This window comes from Onychomys torridus, chromosome X, assembly GCF_903995425.1.
Source record: "Onychomys torridus chromosome X, mOncTor1.1, whole genome shotgun sequence".
NCBI lineage: Eukaryota > Metazoa > Chordata > Mammalia > Rodentia > Cricetidae > Onychomys > Onychomys torridus.
In genome coordinates, this window is record NC_050466.1 from 53,947,580 (window position 1) to 53,974,195 (window position 26,616).

At 41.7% G+C, this 26,616-nt stretch overlaps 1 protein-coding gene across 3 annotated transcripts in view; it reads left to right on the forward strand.

Moving 5' to 3' along the window:
* Window positions 1-6,373: 6,373 nt before the first annotated feature.
* Window positions 6,374-26,616, forward strand: part of Clcn4 (chloride voltage-gated channel 4) — a 65,607-nt gene continuing 45,364 nt past the window's right edge. For 2 of the 3 annotated variants that reach the window (XM_036174422.1, XM_036174424.1), the window contains exons 1-2: window positions 6,374-6,540; window positions 7,749-7,933. In XM_036174422.1, coding sequence (XP_036030315.1) covers window positions 7,920-7,933 — 14 coding nt within the window. In that variant the 5' untranslated portion in view covers window positions 6,374-6,540; window positions 7,749-7,919. The remainder of the gene's footprint in view (window positions 6,541-7,748; window positions 7,934-26,616) is intronic. The other variant, XM_036174423.1, reaches the window with a different exon arrangement.

Genomic DNA, 26,616 nt, shown 5'->3' on the forward strand with positions numbered 1-26,616 from the left:
GGCATTAACAGAATTATCTACAATGATGCAATTTTTCTAGATCCCTAATAAAATATTAAAGTTAATGGAGCATATGTGAGATTTAAGCACTTGACATGTATGAATGAGGGACTGAATTTTAACTTATAATTTAAGCTAATTCCTTTGTAAGTAGTGTATTTCTGCTTCATAGTACAGAGACAAGGAACATTTTTTTCTAGGTTAAAAGAGCTACTCTTGGCTTAAGGGCAGTAAAATCTTAAGTCTGTCATTTAGATAAATTGACATAATCTTGAAGCACCATATATATCCTTAATCTTAGAGAAGGCTCTCTTTCCAATGAATTTTGTTGATTGAATAGAGACTTTTGGTTGCACAAGGTACTAAGACTAAATGACAGTGGGGTGCTCAGCCCTAAAGAAGACATGTATAACATTTTTTTTTTCAAACTCAGGGAACATTGTGGAAGAGGGAAGTAGAAGGAATGTAAAATCCTGAAGATAGGAGAAGGGTTGTGAAACAGAACCTTCTGGATAATATACAGTTGTAACTATGAACACTCAACAACTGCACGTGACTGCACTGGGTCTGCACAAGAATGAATAACATCAACAATAAGGCATGAAGGGAGGAAATGCTCAGAAGGCCCTTTCCCCCACTGCTGAACTACTTCCTCTGGATAGTTTCAGGGAGAGTAGAAGTCATTGCCCTTGGTAGTGTGTATCCCACTGATAACCCCCAACTAGCTTCCAATGGGTAGTCCCAATCTAGTAGTCACACAGATGGCCCTGGTGAAATTAAATGGGTCACAAAACCAAACAAAAAGGCATGAATCTGGGAGAGGGACATGTGTGTTGGGGTGTGGATAGGGGAGCTTGATGAGGAAAAAGCTAGAATTCATTATATACATGTATGAAATTGGCAAAGAACTAAATAAAAATCCAATTACTTCTATCATCCCTGGGCAATGGTGATGGTATGTAACAATGGCCACTATGTATCAGTTTCCTCATTCAGTGGTTTGAAATCAGCCTTGGTGAGACAACACAGTCTATGGGAGTAAGTTTAATGCATGCTTGTGCTACAGAGTGAGTTCAAGGCCAACCTGAGCAACTAAGTAAGATTGTTTTAAAAAATGTCAAGAAGAGGGCTCAAGCTCAGTGGTAAAATGTTGGTCTGGCACTTGCATACCCCTAGGTTCAAACGGAGGGGTTAGGGAGGGAAAGAGAGAGGGGAAGGGGAAAGATGTGAGTTGCCTTAGCACAATCTGAGTTTCCTGGCAGCCAAATAGAAAAGGGAGATACTATCACCCACAGAGTTCTAAGTGTAGAGTCACAGGGTGTGGGTGTGGGTATGGGAGGTGGAGCATCAGTTCTCTTACTCCTGTAACTTATACAGACTCTTGCCTCAAGCAGCCTAGAAAAAACAATGGCCTTGACAGAAACTTAATTGAAAAATGGGTGGTGTTTAAGGCTGTCATTTATCACATCCATAAGGGCATTCCCTCTACCTAGATCAGAGTAATATAGTCTCAGTCTACAGTTTTTAGATGTCCGATATGATCTATAAACACAGCTCAGAATGCTGAGGAAAGGCTGAATTGCACAGTCTTATATTACACATCATTTACTTATTCCTCTAAATCTTTTAAAACATTTATCACATGTATAGTACAAAATTAGATGGGAAGGATTCATTCATTAATTCATTCAAGACAATGGACCCAGGTGTAAAAATATTCAAGATGCACCAGGTGGTGGTGGGGCACACCTTTAATCCCAGCACTTGGAAAGAAGAGGCAGGCAGATCTCTGTGAGTTCGTGGCCAGCCTGGTCTACAAAGCTAGTTCCAGGACAGCCAGGACTACACAGAGAAACCTAGTCTTGAAACAACAACAAGCAAATACTCAAGATGCAAAGTCAAGTGGAATAGGCTTTGTAAAGACTCGCCATTCACAGAACAACTTACTAGATACTCATGGCTGAAATAGGAGGAAGTGAGGGAATTGCCTTGTGTGCAAAGTTTAAGAGCACCACAAAAGCCATCAATAAAGATCACGTTATTTGTTAATGTAAAAAATAGTACAAGGGGATAGAGAGGTGGCTCAGCAGCAGTTAAGAGCACTGATGGCTCTTCCAAAGGACCTGGGCTTGATCCCTAATACTCACATGGCCAGTACACAACCATCTGTAACTCCAGTTCTAGGGGATCCAATGCTGTCTTCTGGCCTTTTCAGGCACCAGGCCTGCAAGTGGTGCTCAAACATACATGCAGGTACAACACACATATGCTTAAAATAATAATAAAAATTAATGGAAACATCTAGAATGCAGAAAATACCGAATTTTAATGCATGCTGTTTGAGACTGGAGAAAAGGCTCTATGTTTAAGCATACTTGTTCTTGCAGAGGACCTGGGTTTGATTTCCAAAACCCACATGGTAGCTCACAATTGTCTGTAACTCCAGCACCAGAGGATCCAACAGCCTCAGAGGATCCAACACCTTCTTCTGACCTCTGAGGGCAACAGATATGCATGTGGTGCTCTAACATACATGTAGGCATGACACTAAAACACATCAGATGAAATAAAATAAATCTAAAAATTACATTATTGTTTGAGGAGCCTGAATTATTGTGCAAGGGAAGCAGTCTTTTCCAGTAAGCCATGGGTTTATATGTCTCATGTGTCCTCCTAAGATAGGTTTATACAGTTATACAATGTCATGAAAATAAATTGGGCATGATGTGTATGTGTGTGTACTCTTAAAAATTCCACTCAATTGAAAACATAGGAGATTACTATATATAGGTACATATATTTCCCCTCATGTCTCCCATGCAAAAAAAAGGGGGGGGGCGCTGCTTCCTCTTTCTCAATGGCTCACTTGTGCCTCACAACAACTCCAAATGGTGGTGTCTCAGGGTTACTATTGCTGTGATGAAACACCATGACCAAAGCAATTTGGGGAGAACAGGGTTTATTTGGCTTACACTTCCATACCATTGTTTATCACTGAAGGAAGTCAGGACAGGAACTCAAACAGGGCAGGAACCTGGAGGCAGGAGCTGATGCAGAGGCAATGGAGGGGTGCTGCTTACTGGCTTACTCATGGCTTGCTCAGCCTGCTTTTTTATTTTTATTTTTTGAGACAGGGCTTCTCTGTGTAGCTTTGGTGCCTGTCCTGGATCTCACTCTGTAGACAAGGCTGCCCTCGAACTCACAAAGATTCACCTGACTCTGCCTCCCTAGTGCTGGGATTAAAGGCATGCGCCACCATAGCCCAGCAGTCAGCCTGCTTTCTTATAGCGCTCAGGACCACCAGCCCAAGGATGGCACCACCCACCATGGGCTGGATCCTCCCCCATTGATCACTACTTGCAAAAATGCCTTACACCCAGATTTTATGGAGGCATTTTCTCAATTGAGTTTCCTTCCTTTCAGAATACTCTAACTTGTGTCGAGTTGACGTAAAACTAGTCAGTATGGGTAGATTCTATAATACTGCCCCTATTCACAGAAGAGAAAAGTAAGATTTATGCAGAATTGAAAAGATAGCACAGATAAGACTGAGGCTGTAGTTCAATTGCTTACCATGCACAAAACCATGGCTTTGATCCTTAGCAGTGGAGGTACTGGGTATGGTGATACATGCCTGCAATCTCATCTTTTGAGAAAGAAAGAGGAAGGAGGATAAGAAGTTCAAGGTCATTCTCAGCTACATAGCAAGTTTTAGGACTGTCTGTGATACATGAGATTATCTTTTTTAAAAGCCCAGAAAGTAATATTATAATATATTCAAAAGATAGTATGTTAGATGTGTTAATTTTTGGTTGAGAATATTTTTAACATTTATTTTTGTTTTTAATTATATATATAGGTATATATAGATATAGATAGATAGATATGTGGGGGGGTGGGTATGTGCACATTTGAGTGTAGATACTTGCAGACAGAGTTCCATGTTGAAGAGCAAGAGGCAATGTCAAGGCTATCTTCTGCCCCTTCTGCAAGACAAGGACACAGCATTTTCCCTGTGCTATTGCTGATAATACCTGTCTGAAAGCATCAAAGGACACCCTAAAGATAAATGTGCTCAATGCACTGAATATTTGACACATGTACCTAGGAGTGTTTGGGACATGTATGATTAAAATATATTTAAATGCATTGCAAAACTCTTAAAACTTTCCACCAGCCTCTGAGAGCCAGTCATTGGGTTCTCCTTCCTGGAGATATAACCACCTCTTTCTTGTGGCTCTTTCAGAGATGGTGTATGTGCAGGCAGGCAGTTATTCCCTCCTTATGCTTTAGTGCTGACATGTGAGTGCTTCGTTATATAGCAGAGCCTCCAGCACATTATCAAGGGCGGAATGCTTCAGAATGGCAGGGACGTATAATCATACCTTATAAGTCATTCTAAGCCAGAGGCCCTCAGCCTCGGTCGTATTGATATTTGAGGATATATCATTCACTGTCATGGGCAGCAGTTCTGCACACTGTGGCCTGTTCCCTAGCGTCTCTCAACTCCACCCACTGGATGCCAGGAATACACTGCCAGTCCCTATAGTGCCTGGGTTGGGCAGCTGAAAATGTCCCCAGGGGAAAAGGAACAAAATTATTACCACTAAGAACCAGTGTTCTAGTTGTACAAGGTGGCTCACAACACTCAAGAGGCAACCTGAGCTGCAGAGTGACATTATCTCAAAACAAAACAAAACAAAGCATGCCAAACTGAACAACAATCACATTGTGCTGTAAATCTTGTGTGGCATTTCTGGAAATAGAGCAGATAATGAAGAGGGGGAAAGTGGAAAAAATTCTATGTTATGAAATTCCAAATATGTGAAGATAACATTGGGATCTAGAAATCAGAGCCTAATTGTGATTCCACAGCTACTGAAGAAACTTTTTTCTTTCTTTCCCTCCCTCTTCTCCTCCTGTCTCCCCACCTCCCCTCTATACCCCACTCCCATCCACTCCTCCTCCGTCTCCATTCAGATGGCTCTTTAGAACTCATTCCCTATGGTGGGATGCCTTGTTCAGCTTTGTTGCAGGGGGAGGAGCTTGATCCTGCTCCAACTTGATATGCCATGCTTTGTAGATTCCCAAGGGAGACCTTATCCCATCTGAAGAAACTTTTTGAGACAACCAACTCTCTTTCTCTCTCCCTCCCTCCTTCTCTCTCCAAAAATGAGAAGCATGGTTACAAGAAAGAGAAAATGCCATTATTGATTCTCAGTTCCAGTGCCTGACAGGTAGAACTCCAGAGTAGGGCTGGGATTGTTTCTTTCAAGCTTTGTGCTTAGGACTGGAGATTCTTCAAATAAGAACTGTGCATCAAAAATTAGCTACAAGTATGTATTCTGCATACTTCTTTTGCTATAAAACTGTGTCACTGTGGAGAAATGAGATTGCATAGCAAAGAAGAGGAAGGAGAGGAAGAAGGAGAAGGAGGAGGAGGAGGAAGAGGAGGAGGGAATTAAAACACTCTTAATCCTATTTGCTGGTGAGTTGCCACATTTTGATAATTTGGTGAATTATTCTTAATTAATTTCCATGTTCATATATAAAAATTTGTGTGTAACTAGCTGCAACTATGTTATACCCACAAACAACAGATAAATCTCTTGGTACATAATGTTTTGAAGCCTAATTGTGTTCCATTTAACCTTGTACAAATGTCTTTTTCTTCCTAAGCATCTACCATCATAGTAACTTTTATTCTCTTTTGGTATTTGAGGGTAAAAGATATTACAAGAATAATTTCATTCTGTTGGAATTTCATTGCCCCATTTTAGGTCTGTTGTTCGTGTGTGTGTGTGTGTGTGTGTGTGTGTGTGTGTGTGTGTGTAAGAGAGAGACAAACAGAAAGTGTGTGTACATGTGTTTAAGAGAGGGAGACAGAGAAAGTGTATATGTGTGTGTAAGAGAGAGACAGAAAGGGTGTCTGTATGTATAGGGTATGTGTGTGTGTGTTTGGTGGGGGGTGTTTGCTTTCAATTGAGCAAAGAGAAGATGAAAGTAAAAAAAAAAGAAGATGGGTAAAGAGAAGATGAAACTAACCTGTTTTTTTTTTTTTCAATGTCCCTAGATGAGGAAGGTGTAGGCATTTAGTCATTTCAGCCAAGCTGAACACAAAGGAAAGCTGTGGGCAGCAGGGTGAGTTATATGCGCTGCAGTCCTCCACTCTCGCCCCCACCCCGGGAAACTACGACTAGGGAGCACCAGCCACTGGAGGTGGGGCGTCCTGTGTTGGAGAAACACGGTTCTCTCCAGACACTTTTCCACCGAGGATGGAAGGCCGACAACATTACAAAGTATCATTCAGAGCCAAGAGGTGGCCAGGAGGGCAGGGCTGGGCTGAGTGGCTGAGCTGAACACGTGACACTGCCAGACTGCCTCCTGGGCCCTCTGTGAGCCTGAGGCTGAAATCAACATTTGCCTCTGGCAGAGAAATGAACTTGGTAGTTTCCATGTGCTTCAGACCCTCAGCCCAAAGGAGCCCGGGATTGCAGTAGCAATTTGGCTTTGTGTATCGAGAACCTCACGGCTGTAAAGGTGAGTTGTTTGTCACTGTGGGAAACAAACCTGAGAGCAGTGACCTAGAAATCCACACCACCACTGTCAATTTACAAAAATATGATCTTGACAAGAATAGATTGCTGACAAAGGCAAGGGCTGTATTTAATCTAAATTAGAGTTTGACTGTGTGAGCAGAAATGTGGTTAATCTGGAAGTAATGGTGGTAAAGGGGACAGGGTTAAATATAGAAGGAAATAAAAGCTGTTGGAATAAGTGGCCAGCCAACTTACCTCATGCCTGCTTGTAAAACAATCTATATAACGTGTCTTTCAGGAGAGTGAGCAAAAGGAAAGTTATAATTGTGATTTAAACTTAAGACAATCCCTGTGAAATTGGGGTACAAATGAAGAGCTTCCACCATTGCCCTTTTACATCCCCACAACATTTATGTGGTTTGGCAAACAACAAAGATTTTATACATGAACTGCTTTAAGTTCTAAATGTGCTAGTTCCAATTTATGAACTGATCACGGAATATTCTAAAAGCCTTTAAAGAAAGGCTGTTTTACTGTGAATGAAAACGATAATGTACATTATAATAGTAAAGTGACTCACTTCAGAATGTCAGAAAAATTAGATAAACCGAAATAATGAGTTGTTTTCACCAAACTTGTGCTTGAGAGATGAAATGGCTTACCCAGGAGTTAAGAAAAATAAGCACAGACACATACAGTTGTGTTCTCAGTGTTTTATTTTAAATAATTAAATATTGCAGTGAGTAGTATTAATGTGTAGTGCCACTGTTTTTGTTTCCCTTAGCAAATAAAACTAATGTAATGCAGCTAATGAAAATAATTAAAAGTATTAGTTACCGGTACACTTAGCAGAATATTTCAGCAAGAATTGCTTGAGTGTAATATTTGTTATATACTTTGGAACACCAAACCTCAAATGCAGTGTGTTCATGCATATTTCAGGTGTCATTTTTGATTTTCATAAAATATATTTCTTTATTGCATCTGATAAAGTAGAACACCAGATTGTGTTCCATTCCACAATAATCTCCTTATTGCTACCTTTTTTTGAAATCCTATTATATGCTTGGAACCTGTAATAATGTCGACTGCTCCTGTGTCCTGTTTCTCCTAACTCTCCAAACAAGGCCAAGCAATAGGCATGCATCAAGACAAACACTCTAAAAGGAGGTCATACTGACTGTTACCTGCCTCCTTTGAAACATCCAGGGTCTTCCCACCCCACCCTAGGACCTCCGGTCTTGCTCCCAGCCCAAGGACTCCAAAGCCATCACGTGGCAGCGTGGAGCCCGCCTCCTGATGACGTCACAGCACTCGCAGCAGACTGGCTGAAGAAAGGATGCTCTAGGATGCTGTCCAGGTGGACGGCCAGGCTGCAAGATGCGGCACTGCAGGTAAGGGGTGCGTGGTGCCTGAATGCTTTTCATGGAGCTCCCAACAGTAGAGACGTTCCAGGTGGAGACTGGGTCGGTGGTCTACTGCCCTGGCAGTGCCACTCTAAAACCGAAAGTGGGGCCTTTGGCTGCTGCAGAGCGTGCTGCCCACAGCTGCTTCCTCCTGCAAGCATCAGATGGGGAGTGGCCTGATGCAGGTCCATGCGTGAGTTGGGTCTTGGCACCTGCAGAAAGTGGGCAGGGGCCAAACAGAAAGATAAGAGCCTCTTGCGAGGAGGGGGAGAAAAAATATGTACCGACTAAATGCATGCATTCTAAGGACAGAGAACAAGAGCAAGAGCCGCTTTGAAAAGATAACTATAAACCATTTTCCTTCTGCCATCGTGCTGGCTCAATAAAAATATCCTTATTAATTCTTCTCACAGAGGTTGCTTCTCAGCAGTGATCCTAATTTCATTCAAAGCAAAAACTTGCTGGGGAATGGCAACTTCTTAGCTGGTGTGCATTATTTTGCAAGGCACCAGCGTTTAAACGTATTTTTTTCAGGCAGATGTTTTCAATAAATTTAAAAATAACAGCATTAAATTAAATACAATAAAATATAGTTTGCAAAGATAATGGGCCACTTACAACATGGCTATATCTCCAAGAACAAAATGCTATTTAGCAAGAGCTGGGGGTTGGAGATAACCCAGACCTTCAGAATTTCTAGCACTCTTTATAATTGCTTTGCTGCATAATTAGCTCGCTGAAGGAAGGGGCTTGATGACTCAGCGGCAGATGGAGGGGTCAGGTGACTTCAGTCCCAGTGTGACAGCCTGTGTGTGCACGTGGTGGTGGGGGGTTTAATGCCCTCTTTCCCACCAACCCTGTTTACATTCCTTTTCTTTTGTTCTGTGGCCAGGGCATGTGTGGGCACCCTAGGGAGGAGATTAACATTCTTTTCTGAAAACCTGATGTCTCTAGAAGCTGAGGCATCAGTCAACTGCACTGGAACTTACCCTCTGAAGAAACCCATCCACCAACAACTTTGGTGAAACAGTGCTATTCAAACTGATAGTTAAAGATGGCATTTTGTTCAGACTTTGGGCTATCCTGATGGGTTGTTGTATCGTTCATTCAGTGATTTATTTATTGTGATTTTCTTCCTTTGGTTTAGGTTGGCTGCAAGCATTAAGACTAGTCAGTATTGTAGCTCAGTGTTAGGTCATGTGCTTTATATTTGAGAGACCCTGGATTCCATTTCTAACAGCAAAACCAAGGTCCCTCAGGACCCCATCCTTTCTTCTCCTGAACCAACTCTTGACAGAGCAAAGCAATGATAGAAGCAGGTGAAATAGATACTTGGATCTACTTCTGATTTTGCAGCTGTATAGCCTGGGAATAGTCACTGTGATCTTTTCAGACTTCAGCTTTCTCGTTCTGAAAGTAACAAAGTCATTTGGTTTACAGTTTAACTTTAGGGTGGCCATGAGGGACATCTGACTCACTGTAGGATGTTTAGCCTAGTCTGTGGCCTCCACTTACTGATGCCAGTATGAAACTCTTCCTTCTGTTGTGATAACCCAAAATGTCACCAGACATTGCCACTTGCTTAAGGATTACATTGACCCTGGTTAAGAGTTACTGATTTAGATGGTAGCTTTATTCTTTTTTTCCCACTCTGGTATTGGGGGTGGAATCTAGGGTTGTGTATTTTCTGTTAGGTAAGCACTCTACCACTGAGCCATAGTCCCAGCCCATAAATGTTCTTTAAATATTTTTCCAGCTCTTACATTCCAGAATTTGTTTTTTTTATGATTTGTTTGATGTGGAGCCCTTGTTCTGAAATTGTCATATTGGGTATATGTGAATTATAAATGTTAAGGCTTTCTTTATTGAAGATTATAATTTGCAGTTTCTGAGAGAAGAGGAGAGGGATGCTTGCATGACATTTGTATTTGGGGGTTGGACTGACACAAAAGTGAGTGTTGGGGACAAAGAAACAGTCATTAGCTAGTCATGGGCTGACATCTGTTCAGCAAACCTGTATACATAGGAAGTCTCAATCTGGGTGAAAAGTGTCCAGTGAAGATGTCATTTTTCTCTTCTGGAAGGGTGAGAATGACAAGCTGCACTGGAGGTATCTGAAGAATGGAGCTTTGTTCTGGGGCCAGGTATGGTGAAGTAAGGATGGCAGTAGGGTCCCCACAGCTATGAGGAGGCCAACATGACTACCTGCTGAACCAGTATCTGGCAGGTATCTTAGGGAAGCCATGCATGCAGGCCTTAAGATTTAGGATAGGACTATGTGTCCTCATACTTATGAGGGAGGACAATTGGCCACATTACTTCTCATCTTGTGTAGATGCAAGATATGTAAGATGGGGCCAACTAGTACTTTCTGGTCCTGCTTCTTCACATTTAGAAAGGACCAGACTAATGGAAGATATTTCAAGAGACACTAAACTGTGGTCCTAATGCTGTTGCAAGGTGGGAAACATGTTTACTAAGGGTTTGAAGAATCTGAAAATATTTCCTTGTCTCCTGTGCCTGAGGATTTGGGAAGTACTTCCTCCAATTCTTTTGTCATCAGCTCATGTCTGTCTGCCCCTCCTCTCTTGGCCTCATCCTTAGGAAATGGTTTGCTTTTAGTGAAACAGACTGCTACTGAAATCTAGGATGATAGCAGCTGGCCATCTACTCCTCAGGTGGCTTTCTGCTTAGGTTTCTTTCCTCTGAGTCCAGGTAGCTCCTCTTGCAGCAAGAGAGGTAACAACAGTTGTTACCTCAGAAGGCTTGGCCTTCATTCTGAGCTATCTGGCCTTGCTTCTTCATAATTCAGTATCATAAAAGCAAATTAGAATGAAGACATGAGGATATTCTTCATCTAATGATACCTAAGAGATCAAAGAACCTAATAAAATTTGTGGCCCTTGATTGGATCCCAGACTGAACAAACATGCAGTAGACATCTGGGGGACACTTGAAGAGTTATGTGTCTGGCTATCACATGATCCAAGGAGACTAGTGCTGATTTGGTAAAATGAATCTGAGTCTTACCCTCTTACTTGCTACAATCTTGCATAATCCTCTCCCTTGGCAGTTGGGCCACACCTAGTGACTCACAAGGATATAAAATGGCTGGGACAAACATGTGGCACTTCTAAAACTAGGGTATAAAGAACCGAGTTTTCAGTCTTGGGTATATATTCTCTCTTGAGTCACTCCAGCACAGGGGTGGGATGCTGTGTCGTGAGCATTCCTGCCTTGTGTTGAGAGCCAAAACCAGTTGTGGCATGGGTGCCTTTGGCAACAGATCTCTCAGCCCCAGCTGAGGCTTGAGGTTGTGGCAATCTTCTGAGAGGCCTGGGACCTAGGCACTTAGCTCAGGTACATTCAGATTTGTGTCCCAAACACCATGATAATTAGTTTTAATTGTTAATGTGACACAATCAGTATCACCTCAATGATGAATTGTCTAGATTGGGTTGACCAGTAGGCAGGTGTGTGGGGAGATTTGTGTTGATTGCATTAATTGGTGTGGGAAGACATAGCCCATTGTGGGCAGCACCATTCCCAGAGCTTGGCAACTGAACTGCATAAAAGTATAGAAAGTTATCTGAGCAATAAATATTCTTTCATTTATTCTCTCCCTGCCCTTGACTGTGAATGTAATTAGCTGCTTTAAGTTTTCACTGCTTTGACCTCTCTGCAATGATGGACTGTCATCTGGAATTGTATGTCATATAAACCCCTTCTCCCTTGAAGTTGCTTTTGTTAGGGTATTGTGTCACAGCAACAGGAAAGGAAACTAGGATACTCAGTGAGATAAGATATGCTTATTTCCTACTACTGTGTTTTGGGTAATTTATTACACAGCAATGGATAGCTCCTACATATGTTTATGGGCAGGGGGTCCTACATTTTGGAGATTCTTGTTGAAGTACTCCAGTTGAAGAGGTAAAATGCCATGATAAAAGCAATTTACTTTTTTTATTTTTAGTACTTTTTTGAGATCTCTTTAATATGTGTTTAAGAAGAAGACAGAGAATTATTCTCCTAACTTTATTATTTTCAGTGCCTTGTAGTATGGCCCCTCCCTGCTCAACGTTGGACGTGGGAAAGTCTCATTATCAGTCTTTTGCTTAACTATGTTTTCAGAAGCAACCCAACAGACATTTTCTTTCTCATATGCAGAGATGGGCTTCTTTTATAGATCATGATGTTAATTACATATTAATGAAAAATGATGCCTTATTTTTGATGAAATAGGCATTTATGGACATGGTGACAATTTCAAGGTTACATAAAGACCATTTCATTCCATTACATTCTTGTAACTCCCTACTCCCTAACCTATAGATAATCTGGTTATATACTATTTCAGATAATGCTTATGCAGACACACCAATCTATATAATATGTCATCACTTGTCTCTTTTCTCCCCTGTCTTGACATACAGTATGCACAAATTTGGGGCTGGAGATATGGCTCAGTAGTTAAGAGTACTTGTTGTTCTTGCATGGGACCTGGGTTTGCTTCCCAGTACCCATATGCCAGTTGAAACTGCCTGTAACTCCAGTTCCAGAAGATCTCACACTGTTTTGACCTCTATAAGCAGCAGGATCGCATACAGTATTCATACATACATATATATATATATATATATATATATATATATATATATATATGCAGGCAAAAACACATACATATAAAATAAGTAAATCCAAAAAAAAGAATATATACAAAAATCAGATTCAGGAAGATTACTTCCATTAATTTTGGTATATCTATACATTGAACATTACTAGACCTTCCAAGGACACTATCTTATCCCATTTGCTAGAGTGGCCACTGCCATTTTGGTTCATATTAGCACAGGTTTGCCTATTCTTGAATTTCACATAGATGGAATCATAAAATATACATTCACATCTAGCTCCTTTGCTCTACATGCCTTAGAAATTCATCCCTGTTACAGCAGTGACTCAATTCGTGTTCTTGTAAATAGCACCATAAGAAATAAAATTGGGTAGCCAGGTATGGTGTCTCATGCCTGTAATCCCAGCACTAAGGAGGCTGATGCAGAGGATTGTGAAGAGTTTGAGGCCAACATGAAGTGAATTCAAGAGTCGCCTGGGCTACAGAGTGAGACTTTGTCTAAAAAACAAAACAAAACAAAACAAAAAACGATAAAATTAGAGCACCTGAGTACCTGAGAGCTCTGTTTCTCTATCTATTGTTAGAGGATTAATTTATATCTGCACATTCACAGTACATTCTATCTCATGGTCAGTACAGGAATTTACCATACCAATGATGGTTGATAGACATGTGGATTAGGCACTCTTTTTTAAATCAGTGATAATGGTTTTTATATAACTAGAAAATCTCTAAAGAGGAAGCAATTCCCTGAGATGAAACTACAGTGTTTAGATGTTGGAAGTAAATTTCAAAGTCAAAACAATTTTTGTAATTTACTTCTGAGGAGTAGCTGTCCAGAGAAGCTGAATGACTGGGCTAAGATTAAGCAGCCAGTTTTGAGAGAGCTAAGTATGAACAATTGAGATATCTTTATTTTTTTTCCAGTCTGTCTTCTTCAGTGCTGTGAGCTTGAAGAAGGTGCTCCTTAAACAGTGGTTCAGTGCAAACCAAAGTTATGTGTTGAGTGTGGTGGTGCATTTTGGAGGCTGTGGCAGGAGTATTGACAGTTTGAGGCTAGCTAGTTTGAGTTCCAGGCCAGCTTAAGCTGTATAGTTTGACATTGCCTCAAAACAAAAAAAAAACGTGGCAGTTAGCTACAGAGATGGCTTAATGATTAAGAACTAGCAATGCTCTTTCAGAGGACCCAAGGTCAGCTCCCCCCACCCCCACCAGGCAACTAACAACGACCTGTAACTCCATTTCTAAGAGAGCCAATGCCTTCTTCTGGCCTCAGTGAGCACCTGCACTCAAGTGCACATGCTGCCATATGGACACATACCCATACATATAATTTAAAAAAACATAAAATGAATCCTTAAAAGACCCAAAGGCATTAATGTCCTTAGAAAAGACCAGTAACATTAATATGATTATGGCAAAAGCATTTCCATAAGACATGAACCTCATTATTTACTTACGCCTCTGCTCAACACCCTAACAACACTGTAGTTTATTTTTGAGTGTGTATGCATACACACCCACATGTATAGGCGTGTGTGCACACACAAAAGTATATTCATGTGTGTGAATGTGGGTATATGTATAGAGGTCAGAGGACAACCTTTGGTGTGGGGCCTCACCTTCCACCCTGTTTGAGACAGGGTCTTTGTTCTTTTTCTACTGCATACACCAGGCTAGCTGGCCCACAAGCTTCTAGGGATTCTGTCTCCATCTCCAGTCTTTTTATAAGAATGCTGGGATTATAGATGCATGCATCACAGATGTTCGTGCTGTGTATCTGGCTTTTTTGTTTTTTTAAGTTTTTCGAATCAGAGTTTCTCTGTGTAGCTCTGGCTATTCTGGAACTCAGTTGGTAGACCAAGCTGACCTGGAGCTTACAGAGATCCACTTGTCTCTGCCTCTCAAGTGCTGAGATTAAAAACATACACCATCACTACCCGGCTTTTGTATCTGGCTTTTATATGTGTTTGGCAATTCTAACTCAGGTCCTCACATATACGTGGCCTATGCTTTTACTCACCAAGCCATTCCTCCAATCTCTTTAATAACATTGCATCTCTGTTGTGTCTAGGCCTGTTTCTCAACTTGATACTATGTATATTTGAGGCTCTGTGATTGTTTTGTTTCTGTTGTTTTAGAGACAGGCTTTCAGACTTGTTGCCCAGGCTGGCTTCAAATTTACAGTGTTCCTCTCTCAATCTTCCCAATACTGGTATTACAGTCATAAACCTTCACACCCTGTTGAGGCTGCAAGATTTTTATGGTGGTGGTAGTGTAGGATGTTTCACAGTTCCCCTCACCTGCATCTACATAGCAACCCCTCTAGTTGGGACACTCTAAAATATTTCCAGTCATTACCAGGTGTCCCCTTGGAGTAAAAATTGTAGATGACTTGGGGATAGTGAGGGGGCTGTGATGCGATCATCTCTGCAGCCGGCCCTCTAAACACCAGGCTGGTGACAGAGACAAGAGCTCTCCATTAGCCATTTAAGGCTGAGAGCCACAGGACCAAAGAGGAGACAGTCTCAAACAGAGGGAGGCTGGGAACAAAGGAATGCATAGAGACACAGGAGAACTAAACTGACCCTGTTTCAAAGTGTTAACAAATTACAAACCTGTAACACACAGAGCTCAGGGAAGATCACTTCCTATTGCCTCCTCTCACTTCTTCCCTGCCCACCAGTGCTTTCTGTACCCTGTTATCCCAGTCTGCCTTACAGGACTGAGCAAGCTGCTGTGTGGCATGGCAGGCTTCCTACAGCCCCAGGCCCACACAGCTATTTGTCCCATTTTGAAACCCAGCCTGTGTGTTGGAAAGGAGACCAGGCCAACCTCATATGGCCTCTAGTGACACAATCAACTCAGTGTTCTCCACCCTCACCCAAGAGGGGGATGGGGCTGTGAGGTCTCTGTGTTGCTATTGCCAAGAGCCAGCTACTTAGAATTTCCTCACAGACACTTTCCAATAACAACAAAAATAAAAGGCTCAAAATAATAATAACAGCAACAATAATGAGTATATGGCTCCTAGTGCTTCTTCAAGCACTTTGTATCCATTAAACTCATAGGGCTCCTGGCACTCTATGAATCAAGAACTGTTACCATGGGCCCTTGTTCAGATAAATAAACTGAGGCAGAAAAGAACATAATTCTCACACAAAATGAGAAGCAGTTTGCATAGAGCCCAGGCCCCAAGGCCTTTTGCCATGCCCAACAGGCCATGATCATTCTGGGAGTCTGGTGCGCCCTGGTTACACTGAGTGGTTGTTGGGAGCCATGTTTCTCTTAAACAGTGTGGAAGTAGTTTACCAAAGATGCTTGGGTTATTCTCTCATCTCTCAGGTGGGCAAAGGCAGACACATCCACACAAAACCTGGTTATACTATATTTGTTGTTTGGGCTGCTGTAACAGAGGATCATGTACCAGTTGGTTCAGTAACAGCAAATTCCTCATAGTCTGAGATTAAGTGTTGTGGGTGGGGTTGTTTTCTTCTGAGGGCTGTGAGGAAAAAGATTCTCGTGGGTCTCTCTCCCTGCCTTGTCCTCTTATGGTTGTGTTTCTTTGCCCAAATTATGTCTTATAATGACACTGATCATATTGGATTAGGGGTTCCATCCTAATGACTTTATTTCAACTCAATTACTTCTTTAAAGACATTGTCTCCAAATATGGTCACTCTCTGAAATAGTGATGGCTGGGACGTTGACACAGGAATTTGGAGGTAGATACAATTCAACCATAGCAGTGCCAAACAGTGCTTGAGGGAAGTTGTGCCCTGTGTCTCTCCCTGTTCTGGCATTCCTCACATTAGCCTTCTGCTGACCGTTTTTTTTTTTTTTTTTTTTTTTTTTGGTTGTTGTTGTTGTTGTTGTTTGTTTATTTGTTTTTTTTCTGGCAAGTTTTTCTCTACAATCTGTTTTCTGCCTCCCTGTGATATTCTCACTCATAGATTAATAAAAATTAAATAGTGACTAGTGACTTTGTCAAGCTTACATGCAATGGGGCATCAAACACAGCTTTGATGTGTCCCTCCTGTGTCCTCATACTGGCCACAGCAAAGAGAACGAGGCTGAGGTGGCTGAGGTGGCAGTTGAAGTCCCAGTCCTTTCACATGTTTCGGGGGAACCAGAGTTGGTGAAAGGTATGACTAAGCTGTGCAGAAAAATAGCTCACTGTGGTGGGTCCTCCTATACACTGACCACAAAGATTTTTTTTAAGCCGATAAGCACCTCCCAGGCTTCCTCTGTAGGAGGAATAGTAAGTATCACATTTAGCCAAATCAACCCAGACCAGGAACTAGGACCTGAGAAGTAAACAAACACAACCAGGCCACAGAACCCTGGAAGAACTGCTAAGTCAGCATAATTACAGAGTTTAGTGGCCACCCTGAGATGTGTGTGCAGGTTCCCTAGCGAAAGCCAGAGCAGGTCCTAGGGGATCTGTAAAGCAGGCCTCTGTATGGCCTTATTTCAGCCAAATTCCAACTCAACCCCAGGAGAGGTGTGCCCACCCGACAGCATTCTTTCTCTCTGCCATCCTTCCTCCTGTTGTTGGGTGATCATCAGACCCAAATCTTCCTTACACCCATCTTTTGTAGCTTTAAGTCTGGTTAAACTCACCTTCCTGTAAGAAAAGCTCTGGTCCCAAACTTATACGAAGTCCAGCCAATAGCTGGATACTATGCTTTCAAGAACTGCTGCTCATCTTTGGCCTCTGACTATTGAAGTCCAGAGACTTCCACAACTCCAATGACCTTGTCTTCAGTTCCATCAGATGTCCCATCATCCATTAACTGACACAATTTTGTCCCTATGACAATATATTTTTTAAAGCTAATTTTAAAAGATTTTAATTAATTAATTAATTAAATTTCAGACAGGGTCTCATGTATCCCAGGCCAGCCTCAAACTCATTTTTGCTAAGGATGACCTTGAATTTCTGATCTTCCTGCCTCTACCTTCCCACATAGGGGATTAAAGGTATGGGGCCCTACTCCTGGTGGGGATCAAACCCAGGGCCTCTTGCATACTAGGCAAACACTCTGTGAACTGAGCTACATCCTCAGGCACTGACCAACACTTTAGAAAAATTTGTTTGTTTATTTACATGTGTATGTGTGTATTTGTGTATATATCTATGCTCATGCATGTATGATGCTTTATTGGAGGACAGTCAATTGAGAGTTGGTTCTTTCCTTTTACCATGTGGCTCCTGGGGATCAAAATCAAGTTATTGGTGGTAAATGTTTTACTCATTGAGCTGTCTCACTATCCCAACAGTAACTTTTAAAGAAAAATTTATCCTCGGGTAAGTTTTTTTTAGATATATTTATTTATTATGTATATAGTGGTCTGTCTGTATGTTTGCCTGCTGGCCAGAATAGGGCATCAGATCTCATTATAAGTGGTTGTGAGCCACCATGTGGGTGCTAGAAATTGAACTCAGGACCTCAGGTCAATGCTCTTAACCTCTGAGCTATCTCTCCAACCCCCACCCCAACAGTAACTTTTAAAAGTAAGATGGCATCAGCTCAAATGAATTTGAAATGGCTGGGGGTTCCCACAGGCAGCAAGATGAAGGGAGAAGCTTCTGTTGCTGAGGAACCCACCTTCTAAGATGGATCCTCCCTCATGTCTGATATATAGGCCCCTCTGTTGATTAACTGTAAAGGCTTTTGTATATGTACTTTATCTGCCCTCATGGCAGTTTACTGTCTGTGTATCTTTTCTCTCTCATTGCTTTTAAGAGACCTTGGTTTGGGGTTATAGAGATGGCTCAGTGGTTAAGTGCACTGACTGCTCTTCTAGAGGACCCAGGTTCAACTCCCAGCACTGTTATGGCAACTCATAATTGCTAGTAACTACAGTCTCAGAGATCCAGCACCTTCTTCTGGTCTCTGAGAGCACTGCAAATATGTGGTACACAGACATATATTCAGGTTGGACACTCATCCATACACATAAAATATAAATATGTAAAACATATAGAGAGAAAGATCCTGGTTTTCACTAGTTTTGGCAATTTGATTGTGATGTACCTGGGTGGTTCTTTTTGTTTTGAGATGCATTGAGCTTCTTGTTTCATTTAGAATACGATTTTCTACAATTAATGTTCTAGTTATGATATCAAAAATTATTTCAGATAAAGTTCCTGAGATACTTTATGTAACAATTGTACAGTGCTGTAGATGGAACCTAGGGTCTCAAACATGCTGATCCACTCTCTAGCCCTTTGAATGGGTTTAAAAACCATTTTCCCTCAGGCTGGAGAGATGGCTCAGAGGTTAAGAGCACCGACTGCTCTTCCAGAGGTCCTGAGTTCAATTCCCAGCATCCACATGGTGGCTTACAACCATCTCTAATGAGATCTGGCCCACACTTCTGTATGTATACATAATAAATAAATAAATCTTTAAAAAAACATTTTCCCACATTGATGAATTTATTGATACCACAGGGAAAAGGTGTAAATTCATGTCTTATTACTTTCACTTATTTTAAAATGACACTGTTGAGTTGATAACTGTAAAAAAAATTTTTTTCCCTGTTGAATTCTCACACTCCTCTACCATTTGCCTAAAAACATTAGGGGTTGGTCTCATGGTTGGTTTAAGGAGCTGCCAGATTGTGGTTAGTACTTAAATTATCGGGAGGGGCAAGGGAGTAGGGGTATTTTTATGCCAGTTCTGAAAGTCATTGCTAACATTGGCTCCTAGCCATACTTTTCAAACATGTCACATGAACAGAACCACCATCCCTGGCTTCCATAACCAAGTTAGAGATAGAGATGCTACTAGAAATCAGTTGGAGCTTACTACAAAGTTTTGAGTGATGTGGGCAGGGTACATCAGATATAGTTGTTGAGACACATGTACAAGGCACTTCACATGTATGTGGTCACATAGCAGTATTGCAACCATTGGCAAAACTGGTCAAGGTCCAGACTTGTCTATAATTTCTTTGGAATGTGGTAATAGTGCCTGGTAAAAGTTAAGGACAGAGGTATGGGGAGAGCCTCATGTACCTAGCTCTGCATCGTGTGTGTGTGTGTGTGTGTGTGTGTGTGTGTGTGTGTGTGTGTGAGAGAGAGAGAGAGAGAGAGAGAGAGAGAGGAGGGGGAGGGAGGAGGAGGGAAAGGGGAAGAGACAGAGACACAAACAGAGAGACAGACATGTAGGCAGAAAATAAAATCCTGGTTGCTCTGTTATGTTTCATTTTTTCTTCCTTCATTTTTTTCCCTTGAGACTGAGTCTCATATATCCTAGTCGAAGCTAAAACCTGCTATATAGTGTGGGAGGACATTGAAATTCTGACTCTCCTCTCTCTCTCTCACTGTTCTGGTTAGTTTCTTTTGTCAACTTGACATAAGCCAGGGTATGGGAAGACAAAATTTCATCCATCTGATTGGCCTGTAGGCAAGTCTGTGGGGCATTTTCTTGATTAGTGATTAATGTGGGAGAGGCCAGCCCATTTTGGGCAGTACCTTCCCTGGGCAGCTGGTTCTGAGTGGTGTAAGAAAGCAGTCTGAGCAAGCCATTGGGAGCAACCTGGTAAGCAGTGCCCCTTCATGGCTTCTGCTTCAGTTTCTGCCTCCAAGTTTTTGTCCTGTTTGGTTTTCTGCCTTGCTTTCCCCTATTGTTTGACTGCAAAATGTAAGATGAAATAAACCACTTTCTCCTCAACTTGCTTTTGTCATGATGTTTTTATCACAGGAAAATAAAGCAAACTGGGGCATTATATACATGCATGACCATAGCTGGCTCTTCACTGTTTTTAAACTTCCATTTTTAATCTTTCAGTTCTAAGCAGTATGAGTAGATCGCTAGAGCAATATTTTCTCCTGCCTTAAAATATTTGTGGCAAATTTATTTTTTCCTCCATCTACTCAGGCAGGTTAGGAATGTTAAGTGCTTAATGGTGGTGAATGTCTGTATATCTACATTCAGGATACTGAAGCAGTAGGACTGTTGTAAGTTTTAGGCAGTCTGAGTATGGAACAACAGAAAACAGACAAAGTAAACAAAAAAAGGAGCACAGTTCTCTGTTGGACAATGTGATGCTAGAAGTTACTTTGTACTGGATGGCAGTGTTGAAACATTTTGTTATGTTGAGTGCAGAGACTCTGGGCTCTGAGGAAAGGCAACCTAGGGCATCATTATTCAGTGCAAGCTCTCAACGCTCATTTCACCAGAGAACAAAGTGGAGAGTGAGAAAGTGGCCTGGCTATCCAAAGCCCAGTGGGCTGATGATGCCCCTATATCTGACTGCCAAGTCTAAGAGCAGTTCCCTGAAACTCCCAGCCACCCTGGTCAGGACACAACATATTGCCTCGATCCATCACTAAACCAATCTTGTGACTTTGATTGTTTGTGTTTTCGCTTTTCTCTGTAGAATTACCGTGGAATTGTTCGTTCTTGTGAATCATAGCCTAGTTCTGCCTGCTTCTGAATATTCCATATATAGAATCACATAATGTGTATTCTGGTGTGTCTCAATTGTTTGGCTCACCCATCTGTGTTTAAGTCATCTATTGCAAACATGTTTAGGGATGTGCTTGAGTCGAAGCAGATTAGAAGAGAAGCTACTGAAGGGAACAGAGAAACTGTCATGAATTTTAGAGGCTATTACAGCAGTGCCTGTTCTCAGTGCTCAGTTGGTATCATGGGCTCTTCAGTTTGGGACTTCTGGTAACCTACAGGCCCAGCAGAGAAGCTCCAATGAGGCTGGGTTGAGTTGGTTGCTGGAGCAGTTGCTGCTGAACCAGCAGATCCTGAGACGCTCCCTCTGGTGGCCATATGTGATGACACGATGTGTGAGCCTGTACCAATTCCTGAGTTGAGCACTTTATGTAACCCATGTAGATTACAAGAAAAAGACCTTTTAAAAAGCTATTCCTGGATTAGTCATTTGGAATTGGCTAGAAAATCTGTAAGAAATGAAGTGGCTTTTTCCCTGTAGGGGAGTGATGCTTATTTTTAGATGCCACCTGACCTAGGCCTGTCTCTGAGCATGATATTCTCAGGTCCTCTCCTCCAGCTGTGCACTTCTAGAATTCCTATTGAGTCTTATGCTATTCACTAGAGGTGACCTCTAATACTGTCCTTGAATACTTTATTAGAGAAATGCAGCCATTATATTTTATTCATGAACCAAAGCAACAAGAAACTGGAAGAATTAATTAGTTGGGGGAAATCCTTCTGGTTGGAGAATCTCATAGAAACCTTAGAGTGTTTGTGGGTAGGGTGTGTGTGGGTGTGTGTGTATTAGGAACTGCCTTTTATCATCTCAAAATGTCAAGGTCGGAATGTTAGTAATGATTTTTTTTTTTATTTTTTGTTAGTAATGTTCTTTATTGGTATTTCTGAACCTCATTCTGTCTTTTAAATAACCCTATGAGGCATGACTGGCTGCTTAACTCTGAACTAGTCCCAGTGGATCACAACAAAGACCTGTCCATACTGGAATGGAGCAATACATTGTAACTTAGGTCTATAGTCAAATAACAGAGTAGGAGCTGGCAAAATATATTGTCTCATGGGCCAAACCCAGCTTGCTACCTGCTTTTGTGTGACTTCTGAGCTGAGACAGTTATATTGTTGAAGTCAAATGGTTTTTACGTTTTAATATTGTTGACAGCCCCAAGTATTTTGGAACACATGAAGATTATGTGAAATTTGAATTTCTGTGTCCATAAACAGTTTTATTGAACCAGAGCCACAGCTGTGAATGTATGTCTGGTCTTTTGCTGCTTTTGAATGACAACATAGAGACATATAAACCTAACATCGACCACATGGCTCACAAAGTTTTAAACATTTACACTCTGACCCTAGAAAGAAAGCAATGCCTCCCACCTGCACCAGTTACAAGGCAGAGAGGTTGAACACACAGTAATTATGTTCAACAATGTAGATAGACCTTATAGCATAATTTAGAATGCAAGAAACCAGAAACAAAAGATTAATAAAAAGTTTGAAGTAGTGGTAGCATATGGTGTAGGCTTATCATAGTAGTGGTTAAGGACTAGGGGTGCAATGAGAAGTTTCTAGGGCCTAGGTATATCCAAATTAGTTTTTGAGACATGGTCTCTCACTGAACCTTGAGCTCACAAATTCAGCTAGACTGGCTGGACAGTGATACTCAGGGATCCTCCTGTGTTTGCCTCCCCAGTGCTGGGATTACAAGTATATTGCTGCATTCTGCTTTTTTCTTTCTTAACATGGGCACTGGGGGTTGAATTCAAGACCTCATTTGTGCACAACAAGCAAGTTACTGAAGAAGCTGTCTTCACAGCCCTGATTTTTGTATTTTTGTAGATAGATATTTACTTCAAAAGGAAGTGATTTCAAGTGACTTGTGGTGTAGGTTAGTGGTAGAGCACTTGCTTAGTATGCATGAGACCCAAGATCCATCTACAAAAACTGAAAAGAAAGAAGAGAAAGGTGGAACGAGTGGAGAAAGGAATTTCAGAAGATTAAATACAAAGTTCTGTAGCGGTATTTGCTCCGCCCATGTCTTTGGGCTATAGGCCTGAAAGGGAGGGAAAAAAGGAGAGAGGGGCTTCCTTACAGGACTGATCTGACTAGGTGCTCTAAGACAGGCTCGGGGGGTTTCGAACCCGGGTGGTTGGGGATGTCAGTCAGCACCGGTAACCGCTGAGCCAACTCTCTCCTGTAGCTGCAAGGGCTCACTTACGAAGGTAAGAAGACTGCCTCCTTAGGGCCTATAGCCCGAGGTCATGGGCGGAGCAAATACCATTGCAGAGTTCCCCTTTGTCCTAACAACTTCGCTCTGAAGCTTTTGTGCAAGAGACATGAAAACATGAATACAAAGACTTTAAACCATGTTTATAATAGCATTATTCATAGCAGCCCCAAAGTAGAAACCACCCAAATATTTTTTCAGGAGATTATAGAGCAACCAAATGTGATACTGTGCCACAATGGAGTATCATTCAGCAATACAAAGGAATGAAGTGCTAATATATGGCTCTTAAAGATATTGTGCTAAGTGAAAGGAGATAGCCATAAAAGGCCACATAGCAGATGATTCCATTTAGGTGAAATATTATAGAATATGGAAATTCATAAATAGAAAAATAGATCTGGGGTTGCTGGAGGACTAAAGAGGGAATGATTGCTAATGGTTATAAGGTTACATCTAAGGGAGACTGGATAGTATTGGTGATTGCACAAGTCTGGCAATAAAAAGCAACATTAGAGCTGGGTGTGGTGACTCACACCTTTAATCCCAGCACTTGGGAGGCAGAGGCAGGTGGACCTCTGTGAGTTTGAGGCCAGCCTGGTCTACAAAGTGAGTTCTGGGACAGCTAAGTCTATTAAAACCACTCTCTAAAAAAAAAAGCACCATAGGATCACCCTAGTCTCCTCAAGCTGAAATGGATCCTGGGTTTGGGTGGTGCTGTTTGTCAGCCAGAGACTCCACACAGTCATCTTAACAATACCCTGAGGCAAGTGCTGCTCCAATCTCAGTTTCTTAGCCCAGGAGAATGAGACCAGGTAGGGCTCAGAAACTAGCCTATAATTATATCACTGGGGAGTGTTGCAGCTGAGTTGGAACTAAGGCAGCACCAGGTCTTAGTTGTGCTACCTTTCAGGACAAAATCTCAAAGTACAGCAGGAAATATATATTAAAGAATTAGTTTGGGCTAGCACTAAGCCCTGGGTTCCATCCCTAGCACCACATAAACTGGGAGTGATAGTGCACACCTGCTGTCCTCAGCGCTGGGGAGGTGGAAGTAGGGGATCAAAAGTTCAGGTGTGTTGGTGCCTGCCTTTAATCTCAGCACTCTGCAAGCAGAGGCAGATAGATCTCTGTAAGTTTGAGGGCAGCCTGGTCTACAGAGCAAGTTCCAGGACAGCCAGGGATACACAGAAAGACACTATCTCAAACCCACCCAGCAAAAATGTTCAAGGTCATCTTCAGCTATATAGCAAGTTGGAGGATGGCTTAAGCTATATGAGATCCCGTCTCATAAACAAAGTAGTACTTGATGTTTGAATCTAGAATGCTAGTAAGTGCTCTACCACTGAACTACAGTGCCAGCCAGCAGATTGTTTTAAGATATACTTATGAAAAATTATAGCAACATGTTATAGTGACCTACAGCCTAAGATGATCACAAATAACCAGTATTTTCTTTTAGATACTTTTCTGCATTTGTGAAAACTTTTTGTAAGGAGAATGATCAGTTCTACTTTTCAAAAATGGCCACAACATTATTTCTGGATTCTGGGTGATTTCTAGAGACTCAGCACTCCCCCATCAGGATTATGATCTATTTTCTTTCCACTTGACCCTGAATGTGTTTTTGCAACATCCACAATGGGCAGTATGTGACAAGAGGACTTCTGAGACTAAGTGAGGTAAAATGCCATAGCTTCTGCCTGGTCTCTCTCAGGACAAAGACACCTTACAGCCTAGGGCCTCCAAGTAAGAAGGCCTGCCACCCAATGCAGCCACACTGGAGAGGCCACATGGCGGTGCCCTGTGGAGCCTCAGCTATTCTAGTCCTCACTTGTTGACTCTCCCAAGCCAGGCACAAATGGTAATGAGCAAGCCTTCAAATGATTTCAGGCACTGCTGTCTGTAGCTCCTGAGCAATCTCTACTGAGAACTGTCTTTTTCTAGTAAAACCCCAGTGCTAATGGGAGACAAAAATGAGGCACTTGGTCCTATGTAAGCCATCATAGTTTGAGATCAACTATCAATAACTTATATAGCTTGTATTACTTTTATGGTTATGATAACAGTGATACATAACCTGAGTTTAGTGGCATGAACAAATGCTATTGGTCAGAAGGGGTTTAAAATTTCATCTTTTCTGCCTCCCCAGCACTGGGATCATAAGTATGTGTTACTCATCCTGCTTTCTGCACGGATTCTTTGGATCTAACTCAGGTCCTCATGCTTGTATGGCAAGCACTTTTCCTGAGGCAAGCTTTCTACCTAGTAGAAAGTACTTATAGTACTTTCTTTTGGATATTTTTCTGCATTTGTGAAAACTTTTTGGAAGGTGAATAATTAGTTCTACTTTTAAAAAATGGCCATAATATTTTTTTTTTCTGGATTCTGGGTGATTTCTAGAGACTCAGCACTCCTCCATCAGGATTATGATCTGAGACAAGCTTTCTACCTAGTACTAGATAGTACTTTTCTTTTAGATATTTTAGATATTTTTCTGCATTTGTGAAAACTTTTAGTTAGTACTTTCTGATACTACTATCAGAAAGTAAAAGGACAGATATTATATTAAACCTAGCTGTTTGAGGCTGAAGAAAAAGGCCTGCCCAACCCAAAGCTGTGCTTCTTGAGCTACTTTCTTGGGCTCCTAGTCAGAGGTTAAGAGTTTCTTTTACCTCCCTCACCCAATCCATTTGGGATACAGCTATTCCCAGCCTCCTCCCTACCATACCACCTCCCTGCCATTCATGGTAGGCCATAGTAGTAATTCAAGATACCGCCCTAGTTTTCTTGCTTTCTCTGAGCAAGTCAATGACGTGTTTTATTGCTCACCAAAGGTCTTCTTGCTGGCCTTAGATCCTCAAGGTCAAATACGGACCCAGAAACTTTAGAGGTTGCCCATGAGCACCGCCTTATCAATTTATTGAGTCCTGTCCAATCTTCACTTTTTGGTTTCTGGAAACGAAAGTATTCAAAAGCATCACGAGAAGCACCTGGGGCTGTTAACCTGCCTGGCACTAATGCCACTTCTAGTATCTCTACTTTCTTGTGTTTGAGCTTGCATGATGCTTCCAGAGATGAACCTGGAAATTCTGGATCCTTAAGTCCAGACAGATTGGGCTTGTCCTGGAAAGATGAATATAGTGTACAGTATCCTGAATGCTGACTCAGTACTCAGAGAAAGATGAAGTTTTAAACCCCTTCTGATCAATAGCAATTTGTTCATGTAACTAAACTCAGTTTTAGAACCACAGAGTCAGGGGCTGGAGAGATGGCTCAGCAGTTAAGAGCACTTGCTGCTCTTTCCAGAGGTCCTGAGTTCAATTTGGTG